The sequence below is a fragment of the Muscardinus avellanarius genome, assembly GCF_963383645.1.
Source record: "Muscardinus avellanarius genome assembly, chromosome: X".
NCBI classification, from domain to species: Eukaryota; Metazoa; Chordata; class Mammalia; order Rodentia; family Gliridae; genus Muscardinus; species Muscardinus avellanarius.
In genome coordinates this window covers 8,972,130-8,987,209 of record NC_137792.1, presented here as the reverse complement: position 1 = coordinate 8,987,209, position 15,080 = coordinate 8,972,130, and the positions used below count along the sequence as shown (strand labels likewise).

At 42.4% G+C, this 15,080-nt stretch overlaps 1 protein-coding gene across 1 annotated transcript in view; it reads left to right on the top strand.

Moving 5' to 3' along the window:
* Positions 1-214: 214 nt before the first annotated feature.
* Positions 215-15,080, top strand: part of ASB9 (ankyrin repeat and SOCS box containing 9) — a gene marked incomplete at both ends in the record, with an annotated part of 31,061 nt that continues 16,195 nt past the window's right edge. Inside the window, 2 exons of the mRNA XM_080718799.1 lie at positions 215-308; positions 13,272-13,351. Coding sequence (XP_080574925.1) covers positions 215-308; positions 13,272-13,351 — 174 coding nt within the window. The remainder of the gene's footprint in view (positions 309-13,271; positions 13,352-15,080) is intronic.

Genomic DNA, 15,080 nt, shown 5'->3' with positions numbered 1-15,080 from the left:
TGTGTGTGTGTGTGTGTGTGTGTGTGTGCCTGAGCACGCGTTTCTGTCTGATCACAGGTAGTACTCAGATTACCCTGCCTGTACTCTTCTCTGTTCCAGACTGACCAGGACGTGTGCAGCCAAACACAGAACTGGAATTTCTCAGGAGCATGGAATTTGGACTTTCCTGAGCAACTCAAGCGGATCGTGGAGCTTGCTGGCCCAGGAGAGCACCATGGATGAGCAGCAAGAGAGCAGGGGTGACAGCAAGTCCCTGGGACCAGGAGGCTGTCCTGACACCAGACTACTTTCCAACCCACTGATGGGGGGTGAGTCAGAGGGGCCATTCAATCAGAGCACTTGCTGGGGAGGGTGACCGATATGCTTAGAAGAAAAGAGGGCTGAAGCGATTGCAGTGGATTTGGCTCAGGTATATCCATGGAGCAGTTAATGGACAGATGTTCACTGCTTGCTGGTATATATGCTTGGCTGTTCAAAAGTGTGTGCATTTCTACCCGCACAGTCCCATAGATGATACACATTTAATTGTCACAGTGTATTCTCCAGGCTAAACTTCAGCTCCCAGGAGTCATTCTTTGGGGGTCAAATGTGTTACTTATTAATGGGAGGCTTAGAGTTACTTATAAATAGGGGAGAATTTAATGCCAAATTGTTTCTTCTTTTATTAAAAGGTCTTGGGGGGCTGGGGGTATAGCTCGGTGCTTGCTTTTCTAATACTGCCAACAACAAAAGGTCTTAGGTACTTGGCATTTAGGTGGGGTTGGGTTTATACCAGATGTTCAGACCTTGAGCTGTGATTGATTCACTCTAAAAGGAGACGTTTTTAAAATTTGGGGGAGGTGCCTTATAGGCATGAGCCTCGCACATACGGGCACTGTCAGTCTCTGAGCATTCAGCAGGTGCCTGCTGGCTGAAATGATGGTAAAAGGCAGATCCAAGCATTGGCAAACAGATTATTGCATTCAGTATCATATTCAGCACCCAGGTATTCTGCCCACAGCACCTGTCAATCAGAAAGACCAGGAACAGGGGCTCTGAAGTCAACAAGGATTTACCAATCTACTGAACAGGTATTTAAAGGGGGAAAGCAGAAGAAATAAAATACAAAATGCCTGCCCTCTGAGCAGAGAGAAGCTTGCACACTCATTCATTTATTGGTCCAGTTTTGCTCCTAAAATCAATGGAGCACTCAATGGTGAGTAGGCCAAACTGAATTACTCAGTAGAACCACTGAGTGCAAATTTGGAGTACTAGGAGAGCAGAGTGGCACCAGAAATCACTTTTTTTTTGGTGGTACTGGGGTTCCTGGAAACCCTTCTACCTCCGGGCTACAGTCCCAGACCTATTTTTATATTTTTTTTTATTTGGAAACAGGGTCTCTTAAATCAGTGTGGCTGGCTTCAAAACTGCGCGATCCTCCTGTCTCTACGTTCCAAGCGCGGGGATTACAAGTGTGCGCCACCACGCCTGGCTCAGAAATCACTTTTAGAAAGGAATTTGAAGCCGGGCGTGGTGGCGCACGCTTGTAATCCCCGCGCTTGGGAGGCAGAGACAGGAGGATCGCGCAGGTTCGAAGCCAGCCACGCGCGCTGGCTTAGGAGACCCTGTTTCCAAATAAAAACGTTAAAATAGGTCTGGGAGTGTAGCCCGGAGGTAGAAGGGCTTCCAGGAACCCCAGTACCACCAAAAAAAAAAAAAAAAAGGAATTTGAAGCCTGGTATAGTGGCACACGCTTGTAATACCAGCATTCGGGAGGCTGAGACAAGAAGATCACGGTTCGAGCCCAGCCTCAGCTACTTAGTGAGGTTCTTTGTGAATCAGCGTGTCCCTGTTTCAAAATAAAGAATAGAAAAAAAGTAGGACTCAGGGTATAGCCCGGAGGTAGAATGTTTCATCCCTCGTACTGAAAAAAAAAAAGGAAAAGAAAAGAAAAAAGGGAATTTGATATATTTATTTTTATTTTTTATTTTATTTTTTATTTTTGGTGGTACTGGGGTTCCTGGAAACCCTTCTACCTCCGGGCTACACTCCCAGACCTATTTTTTATACTTTTTAAAATTTGGAAACAGGCTCTCTTAAGCCAGTGCGGCTGGCTTCGAACCTGCGCGATCCTCCTGTCTCTGCCTCCCAAGCATGGGGATTACAAGTGTGCGCCACCATGCCCAGCGTGATACATTTATTTTTTTTTTAATCAGCAAAGCAGTCACTATGGGAAAGAAACTTTGGTTGGCTTCTATACAACTGCTTTACAGCTAAGTGTTATGTTTATTTTTGTTTCTATGTGAGAGAAAGTAATTGGGCACTTTTCACTGTTCAGGGTTTCTAAAGGTCCTAATCCAACCCTGCTTGTGGCAGATTGGGTGGGTGGAAGCAGGCAGTTGTCCTACTCAAAGGTATGTTGCTTGAGAAATAAACACACTGTGATAGCTAAAATGCAGCATGTCTCAGGGAGTCTAGTGAAAATAAATTTGGAGACAGGAGCTGGATGTTGAAGCTTTGAAAGCTAAGTGGAGGAGCTTAACATCCAGGAGTCAGGGAATGGGCAGCCACTGATGGTTCTAGAGCAGAGACCCAGCAATAATAAAGGCATTAAGGAAATGACTCTGGTGGCTGCAGTCAAAATAGTTCATGGCGGCATCACAGGAAATTGTTGCACTAAATCACAGGTCCTCAAACTCATGTACTTTGACATCAACTGGGGGAGGAGGAGAACATACCAAAACGTACGTGGTGCAGCTTCTGATGAAGTGGTTGGTCTGGGGTGAGGCCCAGGAATCCTCACTCAAACACAAGTTTCCCAGAGCTGTCGATGAGGATGCTCAGAGACCACATTTTGAGAAACATGGCACTAATTTAGGGGTCCAGTTTACATTTGGAAATGAGAGATAAAGGGTGATGATTTCAAAGGAAAGAGAAATCTGGCTATGTTGCTTGCTTAAATATTGGGGCTACAGGAGGGGAGGCAGACCAAACAGTCAAGTGTTCAAGTCTAAATTAGTGCTAGATAAGAGGGAAATTGGGAAGTTAAGCTTAGCTATGGAAAAGAATGAGTTCTCTTTTAACCAGTAACCATGCCCAATATATGATAGCATGAGACTGAGGTTGGGAACAAATACCCCAGATCTTGGAATGTTCTGTAGAGAGGTTGTGATCAAAAGTCAGTAAAAGGAAAAAATTTCTTTTTCTTTTCTTTTTTGTGGTACTGGGGATGGAACCCAGGGGCATTCTACCTCTGAGCTACACCCCCAGCCCTATTTTTTATTCTTTATTTTGAAACAGGGTCTCACTGAGTTGCAAAGGGCCTCACTAAGTAGCTGAGGCTGGCCACGAACCGCAAGATCCTCCTGTCTCAGCCTCCCGAATGCTGGGATTACAAGCATGCGCCATCACGCCCATAGAAATTTGACTTTAAATAAAACAAAAAAATTGTCCAGTAAAAGGACACATTTTCTGATGGCCAAGAGTTAGTGCCAAGGTTGGATCTGAGGGACAGCCTCTGGTCAAGAACATGAGATCATGAGCTGGACAACGAAGCTGGAAGCTTTGTTAAACTTGACCGCTCTGGGTGTAGTAATTTCACAGGGACTAAGGAAAGAGAAGCTTTCAAAGAACTGAAAATCAAAGCTGGGCGTGGTGGCCCAGGTTCACCGCCAGCCTCAGCTACTTAGTGAGGCCCTCTGCAACTCGGTGAGACCCGGTTTCAAAAAAAAAGAATAGAAAAATAGGGCTGGGGGTGTTGCTCAGATGCCCTTGGGTTCCATCCCTAGTACTGAAAAAACAAAAAAAGAATTGAAAACACAAAGATAGATTCCTGGCACCTCTGTGTTCTTACTTCTTCTCTGAATCTGTCAAACTCCTACTTTCCTGACACACCCAGCCAAGCCACTGCTCCCATAAAGCTTTTCTGGGCCTTCTCCCTCTTCCTCCCCATACTCAGTTATGCCCTTTCTGCCTTGCACCAAGCCTGCACCTCAGGTAAAACCTCGCTTATAGCTGGCTGTATTTGTTTATGATTCTGAAGTCTTGACCTTGGCCAAATGTGGAATGTGGAACACCCGGAATGCTGTTTCCAAAGAGCTGTGCTGAGAAACTCAGCTTGGGTGAAGGATGTCCGGCTGGCCCAAGGACAAATCAGAGGCATAACAGGGCCCACGTATGGTTCATCTTGGGGAAGTTTGCTGTTCCCACATTCACCTGCAGATTCCCCTACCCCCCACCTTCTTTTCTAGAAAAAGGGAGGAAAAGGGAGGAAAATAGGTCTCAGTCCTGAGGGTTAAACCTAGAGTCTCACATATGCTAGGCAAGCTCGCTGCCACTGAGCCATACACCCTCCCCAAGACAACCATCTCTTTATTTAGATTTCATTAATGCTGGGCTCTCCTGTCCTAGGAGTAGAGAATATTTTTTCTGCCCTGAAAGTACCTTAATAGGAGTTGAATTGTGTCTTCAGAAAGATACATTGAAATCCTAACCCCCATTATCTCAAATTGGAGTAGGGTCACTATGGATGTCCAAGAGTAGTTAAAAATGAAGTCATCGTAGAGAGGGGAAGGTGGACCCTTAATTCCATAAGACTGATATTTTTAAAAGAAAAGGAGAATAGCCAGGTGAAGTGGCACATGTCTATGATCTCAGTGCTTGGGAGGCCGAGATAGGAGGTTACCTGGTTTAAGGTCAGCCTCAGGAACTTAGTAAGACCTTATTTCTTTTATTTCTTTTTTACTTTATATTTATTTTTAATTTTTTATTGGTTTATTATATTCATACATCATATTGGGGTAAAAAACTTGTATGGACATACATGTACACATCACCCATTTAGCCACTACCCAATTCCCACCCCATTCCCTTCCCATCCCTCCTTCCCATGCTTGGCTTAGTGGTTGACGTCGATATGTTTAAGTACATTGTGTGTTTTAGAGAATTTCCTTCTTCCCCGCTCCCATCCCCTCCTTTAGGTTGTCTTGTTTGCTCCTCTGTAGGATTTCCTTTTTCATCTAGAGCTCCTCCTATGACCCATTTCTCCTTAGCTTTCACATATTAGGGAAAGCATCCGATTTCTTATTTTTTTGTGACTGACTAATCTCGCTTAGCATAATGAGTGAGACCCTATTTCAAAATAAAATATGAAATGGGCTGGTGTGTAGCTTCCAGGTATGATACGCCTGAGTTCAATCCTCTGTACCAAAAAAAATAAATAAAGAAGTTGGAATGGGAGTGGATAGGACCTACTTACTCAGAAGTTGTCTTAGTAGGCCTTTCTGACTTTGAGCCTTCATTTCTCTTTTCTCTTTTTGTGTTTGTCTTGGAATCAAATTGAGTCCACTGCAGTTGTAAACACAGCACCCAGATCCTCCCCAACATTGGCCCATGCCAGTGAATCCACTCTTATCATGTCCTAAAAAATGAAGGCAAATGCTCCCACACCCCTCACGTCAGCCCTATCTCTCTTTCCTCCTCTTGACCTTGCAGAATCTTTCCCAAGACGGACAGATTTATTCTGCTGCCCAGCATTTGCCGGGGCTTTCAGCTTCCTTAATAGCTCTTTTCAGAATGTACCAATTAGTGCATTTAAAGTCTCCCCTGAAATAATGGAAATTTTAGAAATTGTTCCAGAAAGTGCAATAAAAATGAAATAGCAGTCTTCCTAATGTGCTGCGGGTTTGATAGAGACACAAATTTTTTTTTAAAAAAAGGTAGGCTTAGTGGCACTAATTGGAGGATTTGTAGAGTGGTTTTGTTATGAGCGCGCCCTGCCCCATTTTACCCATGATCTACACTATCGGATCTGTGGTGCTACCAGGGATAGTACTGGGCATCTATATTTTGGCAGCAAAACCAATAGAACTTAGCCAAACAAGTTCTGGGAAAGAATCCTTAATATGTGCCAAGGGCTTGCATAATGTGGCACATGCAGATAATGACCCCTTGAATTTCAAAGACTTTGGGAGAGTTGATGGAAAATGGTATGGTCACCTTGGGACTCCTCTTCATCCATTGGACAGTCTACTACAGTGAGCATCTTCCATGTTCTGCATATTTCATTCTTTCCAGATGTCAGTTAACAGGAAGGCAGATAAAGATACTTCTGGGTTTAACTGGTATGTGTCGAACATAGAGATCTTTGCATGCTTCAGGTGTGGACTCTGGAAAACCCTTGAGAAGCATTTACCAGGTCCTCCCAGGCAGACTCTCACTAGAGTCTCACACGGTGCATGTCTCCACTACCTCTTCAGTGCTAAATTGTGTATGAGTGTGTGTGTGTATGTGTGTGTGTGTGTGTGTGTGTGTGTGCAAGCATACACACACACACATGATCTATGATGAGTGTTAGAAAATTGCTGAGTGTTAGAAAAATGTTAATTTGGCCGTTATCACTTGTCATGTCCACAGCCCAGTTGTGCCAGGGCAGTGGGCAGGTTGTAGCCAGGCCAAAGAAAGTGCCCGAAGACAGCATGGGAGGCATGTTGTTTATTGAAGAAAGCTTATGAGACATTAGTGATTCCTTCAAGAAGAGTTCAGCAGTGACAGGCCGAAGAGAAAGCTACTCTGTCCTTTATTGCTTTGCCAAGCCCTGTGTCGTCTTTTTCCTGGCACTTTGTCCAGTGGTGGCTGGCTGGACAAGTGACATGTATCCTTTCTATAGTGCCCTTAGCTCTGCACCAGTTCCCCCTGAGAGAGGTGTTTTATGTGTTAGGCTGCAGAAGCAGCGACATCAGCAGCACCAGTGTTCTTAGTTTGCTTGTGACCAAGGGGAGACGGTCCTAGTGTACATGCAAGAGAGTTGCTTTTTACAGATAACACTATCTCGCCCTAGCTCCCAAGTGTGTAGGAAAGAAAGCCAGTGGCCTTCAAGATAATAGGTATCTGGACTTTCTGGCCCAGGCTTGCGCTCATTGTTCCCTTAACTTGGCTAAGTGTTTAGAACACAAAGAAGACATGAAGTTTTATTCTCCCCCTGTTCTTAAAGGACAATACACACTATTTTATTTTTTTATTTCAATTGTTTTTTATACTTTTATTGGTGCATTGTAGTCCCACATTATAATGTAGTTCCCAGTGATAGTGACATCCATGCACACAGTACTTGGTGAGCTTTTCTCTGGGTTTCCTCCCCACTCCCACCCTCCCCTATACAGGGTATTGAGGTTGACATTAGCATTTTCCCATATGTACATAGTATTGATGGAAGTGTTTGCTTCGTTGATTCTTTCCTCCCATTTTCCCCCTAGACCACCTCCCTGGCGCCACTGAAATTTATCCTCCATTAACTGAAGTCCCCCAGGTATTCTGATTACTCCCTAGCTTCCGCATATGAGAGGAAACGTATAGTTCTTGGCTTTCTGTGATTGGCTAGTCTCACATAACACGATGTTCTCCAGGTCCATCCATTTTCCTGCAAATGGCATAATTGTATTCTTCTTTATTGTTGAGTAGAATTCCATTGTGTGCATATATCCTAATTTTATAATTCATTCATCTGTTGATGGATACCTTAGGTTGGTTCCATAATTTGTCTATTGTGAATTTTGCTGCTATATAAACATGGACATGCATATGCTACTATGGTTTTCTGGTTTCAATTTCTTTGGAAAGATACCCAGGAGTGTTATATCTGGATCATATAGTGGATCCATTTCTAGCTTTCGGAGGAATCTCTACGCTGATCGCCATAGTGGTTGCACTAATTTGAAATCCCACCAACAGGATACATACTATTTCAATTTTTTACATAATCATCCAAGTATTCTGAGACTCGCTGAGACTGAAGTCCTTGTACAGAATTGAGATGAATTTAAGCTTCACAAGGACCCGTGTTTTTCTTTGGGGCAGTAACATAGGATACTGTGACAGGCTTAAATGTCTTGGAAGGGGAAGCTGATGGGGATATAAAGTGCTGAGTACATAAGCTGGGCGTGGTGGCGCACGCTTGTAATCCCAGCATTCGGGAGGCTGAGACAGGAGGATCCCGGTTTGCAGACAGCCTCAGCTACTTAGTGAGGCCCTCTGCAACTCAGTGACCCTGTTTCAAAATAAAGAAGAAAAAATAAGGCTGGGTGTGCGAGTCGGAGGTAGAATGCCCCTGGTTCCATCCCCAGCACCAAAAATAAAATAAAGTGGTGAATATTTCAGAAAGTAGTTTCAAAAGGCTAGCCATTGTACAACCATATCATACAGAAATCCTGCTCTTAGATGTATACACAAGAGAACTGAAAACATATATCCACCTGAAAACTTATAGATGAATGTTTGCAGCAGCATTATTAATAATATTCCCAAAGTAGAAATAACACAGATTTCTATCAGCTGAGGAATGAATGAATAAAATGTGGTCCATCAATATAATGTATATCCGACAAAAGAAGAGATGAAATACTAATTTATGGCACAATGTAGATAAACCTTGAAATATTATGCTAAGTGAAAGAAGCCTGTCAAAAAGGAACACATATTGTAAGGTTATGTTTATATGAAAAGGATAGACTAGGCAAATCCATGAGGACAGAAAGGAGATCAGTGGTTATCAGGGTCCAGGGGAAGTGGGAATGTGGAGTGAATGTTTCTGGGCATGGTATTTCATTTTGGGGTGAGAATAATATTCTAGAATGGATTGTGGTATTGGTTGCACAGATCTGTGAATATAATGAGAAGCATTGAATCGTACACTTTAAATGGGTGCATTGGATAGTATGTGACTTACAGCTCAATAAAGCCATTATCTAGCTAGCTAGATACAGATGATCAGCCCCCTATTACGTATGCCATGACAGTACTTTGTACTGCTTAAAGATAGGCAAATTTGCAGGCTCTGCTCTGAAAATACTACATTCTACGTGTGTGCAAAACATCAAGTGGCCTTATTTTTCTTTTTGGCGAAATACATAATCCTTTATTTACCCTAAATAAGAGAAGTAATGGTTCTATGATGAATGAGCAGAAAGAAAATCTCATTTTTGTCTACATTTAATAATATAATGACACCATTTTTATGAAATCTGAACAGAGTTACAATTTAAGACTGGAATTACCTGCCTTGGTGGTTTAAACTGTCAACTCTAATAATGCGATGTAGCTTTAAGAAGGCCAATGAGTGTGGCAGCTTTATTTCTTAGCAGCTGAGCGCTTGGAAGGAAAAAAATTGGTCTAATTATCACACACATGGTGATCCATTAGGGTACATTTGCAAATCTATTTAAAACTGGTTTTCAAAACCTTTCTAAACTTTTGGCTCTCATCTTGCTCAAGATCTTGAGTGAATGGTATTTTGCAACATCAGCACCAACCAAGTAGAATTGGTTGTTCTTTTAATTCTAATTTGTAGCTAAATCATTCCATATTTGTAGTTTGGATTTTAGACTCCAAACCCTAGAAACATCAGTGTTTTTTTTTTTCTTTTTTCCTGAGAGAATTAGGAACCTGCAAAGAATACAGTGAGACATTTGCGTTTTTACCGAGCAGCATAATCTTTGGGGTGGGAAACCCATTTAACTTAAGGTGCCTTGCCTTAAGACCTCAGCCACCCTAGGCAGGAGCACCCTGGCTGCATACTGTGTAGGTGGGCTCTTTCAAATTCATTCATTCATTGATTGATTCATTCATTCATTCTTTCTTTCTTTCTTTATTTCTTTATTTATTTTTTGCGGGTCTGGGGATGGAACCCAGGGGCATTCGACTTCTGAGCTACACCCCCTGCCCTTTTTTATTCATTCTTTCTTTCTTTCTTTCTTTCTTTCTTTCTTTCTTTCTTTCTTTCTTTCTTTCTTTCTTCTTTCTTTCATTTTTTGGTGGTACTGGGGGTGGAACCCAGAGGCTTTCTACCTCCAGGCTATACTCTAAGACCTATATTATACTTTATTTGGAAACAGGGTCTCACTAAGTTGCTGACAGCCTCACTAAGCAGCTGAGGCTGGCTTCGAACCTGCGCGATCCTCCTGTCTCCGCCTCCCAAGCGCGGGGATTACAAGCGTGCGCCACCACGCCCGGCTTTATTCTTTATTTTGAAACCGGGTCTCACTGAGTTGCAGAGGGCTTCGCTAAGTAGCTGAGGCTGTCTGCAAACCCTGATCCTCCTGTCTCAGCCTCCCGAATGCTGGGATTACAAGCGTGCAGCGCCACGCCTGGCTCTCTTTTTTTTATAGTAATGCTTAATGAATCTGTCTGGAAGGTTGGTAATTTGCTCACTGGGACAGATTTTCCAGGACATCCATGGCTCCAGGTGGCAGACAGGCCTCAGCTAATACATGGGAAGGACAAGGGGTTTGCCTCTTCCCTCAAAGCCTTTCAGTTTGCGGTAACCACTTCGGTTCTCCAAGTCTGTATGACTTTTAGGAGCTATTAAGTCCTGTGCAAGGCAGAGCTGCGATCAGAGCATTCTACCTGGCTTTGCGTGTCCTGCGTTCACCAGCACAGGCGGAGCTGGAGCGGATGGAAGCCAAGGCAAGCCTCCTAGCACTCTGACTTCTGCCTATGTTTGTTCTGGAAATCAGATGCAACTTGAGATAAACAATATTGGGTCTGTTTCCATTTGTTACATCCGTGCTTAATTATAAGGTGAGAAGAACGCATTTAAAGTGTTAGGATAGGATTTGCAGTCTATTCCTAAGAATTTCTATTCCTCCTATATAGTTGTACAATAAATTTGCCTTTTTTGTGAGTGGAGATTATACTCAGGGGCATTCTATCTCTGACCTACACTCCATGCCCTTTTTTATTTTGAAATAGGGTCATGCTAGGTTGCTGAGGGTCTCACTAAATTGTTGAGGCTGGCCTCAAAACTTTGATCCTCCTGTCTCAGCCTCATGAGTACTGGGACTATAGGTGTGCATCACCATGCCCGGCTTAAATTTGCTACTTTATTTAATTAATTAATTAATTAATTTATTTATTTATTTATTTATTTATTGGTGGTACTGGGAATGGAACCCAGCGGCCTTCTACCTCTGGGCTATACTCCCAGACCTATTTTAATTTTTTTAAATTTAAATACAGGGTCTCACTAAGTTGCTGAGAGCTTCACTCAGTAGTTGAGGCTGGCTTTGAACCTGTGCGATCCTCCTGTCTCAGCCTCACAAGCGCTGAGATTACAAGCCTGTACCTATACGCCCAGACCTATTTTATACTTTATTTTGAAACAGGGTCTCACTAAGTTGCTGAGAGCCTCACTAAGTAGCTGAGGCTGGCTTTGAACCTGTGCGATCCTCCTGTCTCAGCCTCCCAAGCACTGGGATTACAAGCGTGCGCCACCACGCCTGGCAATTTGCTACTTTAAATAGCAGGGATTATAGGATTCAATAAGACTTTCCGTTTAGTGTTAGGGCAAGATAATAATAGTAGGTAATAGGTACTGGGGCATGGATAAGTAGATTTCTGTCCTTACTTTATAAAAAGGAAACCGAGAGTAAGAACCTGTCTTTGGACAGAGGTCTACTGGTTTTAAATTCAGAGCTTTCCTTTAACCACAAGGGCTTTGGAGGTAAATAATGTCCCTGTGTCAAGGTCAGACTGAACTCTGATATGAGCTTAATATTGGGACAGGAGGTAATATAAATAGATAAGGTTCTGTTTAGATTTGATTCCAAACCTAATGGTGTATGTGATTTTATGTGTTTACTACCATTAGTAAATGGCACTGTTTGCTGAGACACCAAAGTTTGTATTTCAGGCAAGAAAACTAGACTGGCAGCTACAACTTAACACACTAATGCTGGTGATTAGTGAAGCTCTCACTTAACTAAATGAGCCATTTGCCTTTGAAACCAGCATGTAAATGGAAGTACAGTCATCTGTCATCCCCATCTGCCTCCTTGTGAATTTTTTTTAAATTAAAATTTATTTTTAACTGATACAGAAAAACAGAATTGGTATACATCTATGGGGTACCATGTGATATTTTGACACATGTACACATTGTGTAATGTTTAACTCAGGTGATACATCTATCTCAAACATTTGTCTTTTCTTTATGGCTAAAATATTCAAAGCCTGTTTTTCTTTCTCAAATATACACTACATAATTTTTATCTCTAGTTATTCTCCGGTGCCATAGCACATCAGCTTCTGGTTCCTACCTGACTATAACTTCATATCCATTGCTCACCATCTCCCCATTCCTCCCTCTCCCTCCTCTCCTTGGTCTTTAGTAGCCACCATTCCACTCTCAACTTCTATGAGATCCACATTTTTAGACTCTATAGATGAGAGAGATCATGTGGTACCTGTCTTCCTGTGCTTGGTTTATTTCGCTTAACATAACGGTCTCCCAATCTATCTCTTTTCTTCTCAGTTTGGAACTGTCTATAGTTCTTTAGCTATCCAGACATTTAAAATAAGCCATGCAGCCAGTCGTGGTGGCGCACGCTTGTAATCCCCGCACTTGGGAGGCTGAGACAGGAGGATGGCGCGGGTTCGAACCCAGCCTCAGCTACATAGTGAGGCTTCCAGCAACTTAGTGAGACCCTGTTTCCAAATAAAATATAAAATAGGTCTGGGGGTATAGACTGGAGGTAGATAACCTCTGGATTCCACCCCCAGTACTACTACTACTACTACTACTACTACTACTAATGATAATAATAATAATAATAATAATAATAATAAGCTGTGTATAGTGAGCGAGGCGTGGTGGCACATGATTGTAATCCCAACATTTGGGAGGCTGAGACAGAAGGATCATGGGTTCAAAGTCAGCTTCAGCTACTAATTAGTGAGGCCCTCTGCAACTCAATGAGACCCTGCTTCAAAATAAAGAATAAAAAATACGGGTGGGGGTGTAGCTTGGAGTTAGAATGCCCCTGGGTTTCATCCCCCATACCACACACACACACACACACACACACACACACACACACACACACAAAAGAAATTAAAATAAGCTGTGTATAAAAACATCATTAGAAGTGAGAAATACTAAGCTGGGTGTGGTGGCGCACACTTGTAATCTCAGCATTCGGGAGGCTGAAACAGGAGGATCGTGGTTTGCAGGCATCCTCAGCTACTTAGTGAGGCCCTTTGCAACTCAGTGAGACCCTGTTTCAAAATACAGAAAAAAATAGGGCTGGGAATGTAGCTTAGAGGTAGAATGTCCCTGGGTTCCATCCCCAGTACTGCCAAAAAAAAAAAAAAAAAAAGTGAGAAATGCTAAAGTCCTCATGGGAATTTGTGCGGAGTGACCCTGTCTGCATCCAGGACCCATCCCACTCTTATCAGTGCTTAAGGACGGCCAACCTTAGTGCATTAGCAGAATATGACCCATTCCTCCCTTTTCAATACAGATGCCGTGTCTGATTGGTCTCCTATACATGAAGCAGCGATCCACGGACGCCTGCTCTCTCTGAGGAACCTCATCAGCCAGGTAGATCTTTAATTAAAAAGTGGTAAATATTAAGCATATGGTACTGCTACGTCAAACTTAGAAAAAAGAAATCTTAAGACTGATTATCAAAATACCAATCTCCTCTTAAGCAAAACGAGACGGCTCCCATTCTAAATAGACAATTCTTTCTTTGGAGGCTGGCATGATACCAGAGTTTTGTATAATTCTAAGCACATAGTAGGCATTACATGAAACACTTGTTAAAAGACGAATCAGCAAGTTGGTGCATTCAAGTTGATTTCAGTTTATTCAATAAACTGTGTTCTTAAGAATTATCATGTACTTGATGAAGGCAACAGTTCAAATAATGCTGTGTTCGTAACAAAATTATCAATATCAACCTCGATATGTATAGGGAAGGGGGGGGGGCGCATGGGGTGGGACCCAGGGGAAATATACCGAGTGCTGTGTGCATGTATGTGATCCTCATTGTGATGTTATCCAATCCTCATTGTGATGTATAATTGTAATGCACCAATAAAAGTATAGTAAAAGAATTACATGTGAAATTGATTCTGAACTGGCAGTTTTGCCCATCCACAGACATTTGACAATGTCTAAAGCTCTCGTTGGTTGTTAGACTAGAGAGGTGGTGATAATAGCATCTAGAAAATAGACACCGAGGATGCTACTAATCAAAATACAGCTCACGGGACAGCTCTCACCATCAGAAATTATACAGCTCACAATGTCATTAAAGCTCAGTTTGAAAATGTCTGATATAAATAAAAAAAATGCTTGAAAATGTTTTTTTTAATACACAGTTTTAGCCAGGTGTGGTGGCGCACGCTTGTAATCCCAACATTAGGGAGGCTGAGACAGGAGGATCGTGGTTCGAGGACAGCCTCAGCTACTACTTAGTGAGATTCTTTGCAAGTCGTGAGACCCTGTTTCAAAATAAAGAATAAAATAGTAGGGCTGGGGGTGTTTGTTACTCAGAGGTAGAATGCACCTGGGTTCCATCCTCAGTACTGCAAAAAATAAAGAAAACAATCTTAAAATTCCAAAAGCATTTTCAGTGCTGCTAAAGCCTCAGCTGGCCATGGCTCTGCACAGTTTGATTTTAGTTTTTCTGTTCCTCACGTAGAATTTCCAATACACATTGATTTGAGTTCGGCTTGCTTGAAATTACTGGCAACCTACACAAAAACACTTTTAAGCAAACAGTTTAAATTATTCGAAATCCTAATGAAGTTTTGTTCAGAAGGTTTTCTTCTGTAAAAAAAAATGGCAAGATACCAGCCAGGGCTGGTGGCGCTTGCTTGTATTCTCAGTACTTGGGAGGCTGAGACAGGAGGATCACAGGTTCACAGCCAGCCTCAGCAACTTAGTGAGGCCCTCTGCAACCTAGTGAGACCCTGTTTCAAAAATAAAAAAAAGAATAAAATAGGGCTGGGGGTGTAGCTCAGAGGTAGAATGCCCCTGGGTTCCATCCCTGGTATCACACACACACACACACACACACACACACACACACAGAGCAATATACCCTTTAAGTTAGGAACTGTTAGCTCCTTTTGTACTACGGGACCTCTTTAGCAATCTGACAAAGTCTGTAGACCCCTTGTCAGAGTAAAGTTTCAGTTCATAAAACATATTGCAGAGGAAATCTATCAAAATATTAAAAACGTGTGATATAATAATATGTGGACTTTGAAATTAATTCATTAAAGATCTAGTGGTGGTTCTGATAGCTGCTATAAATTCT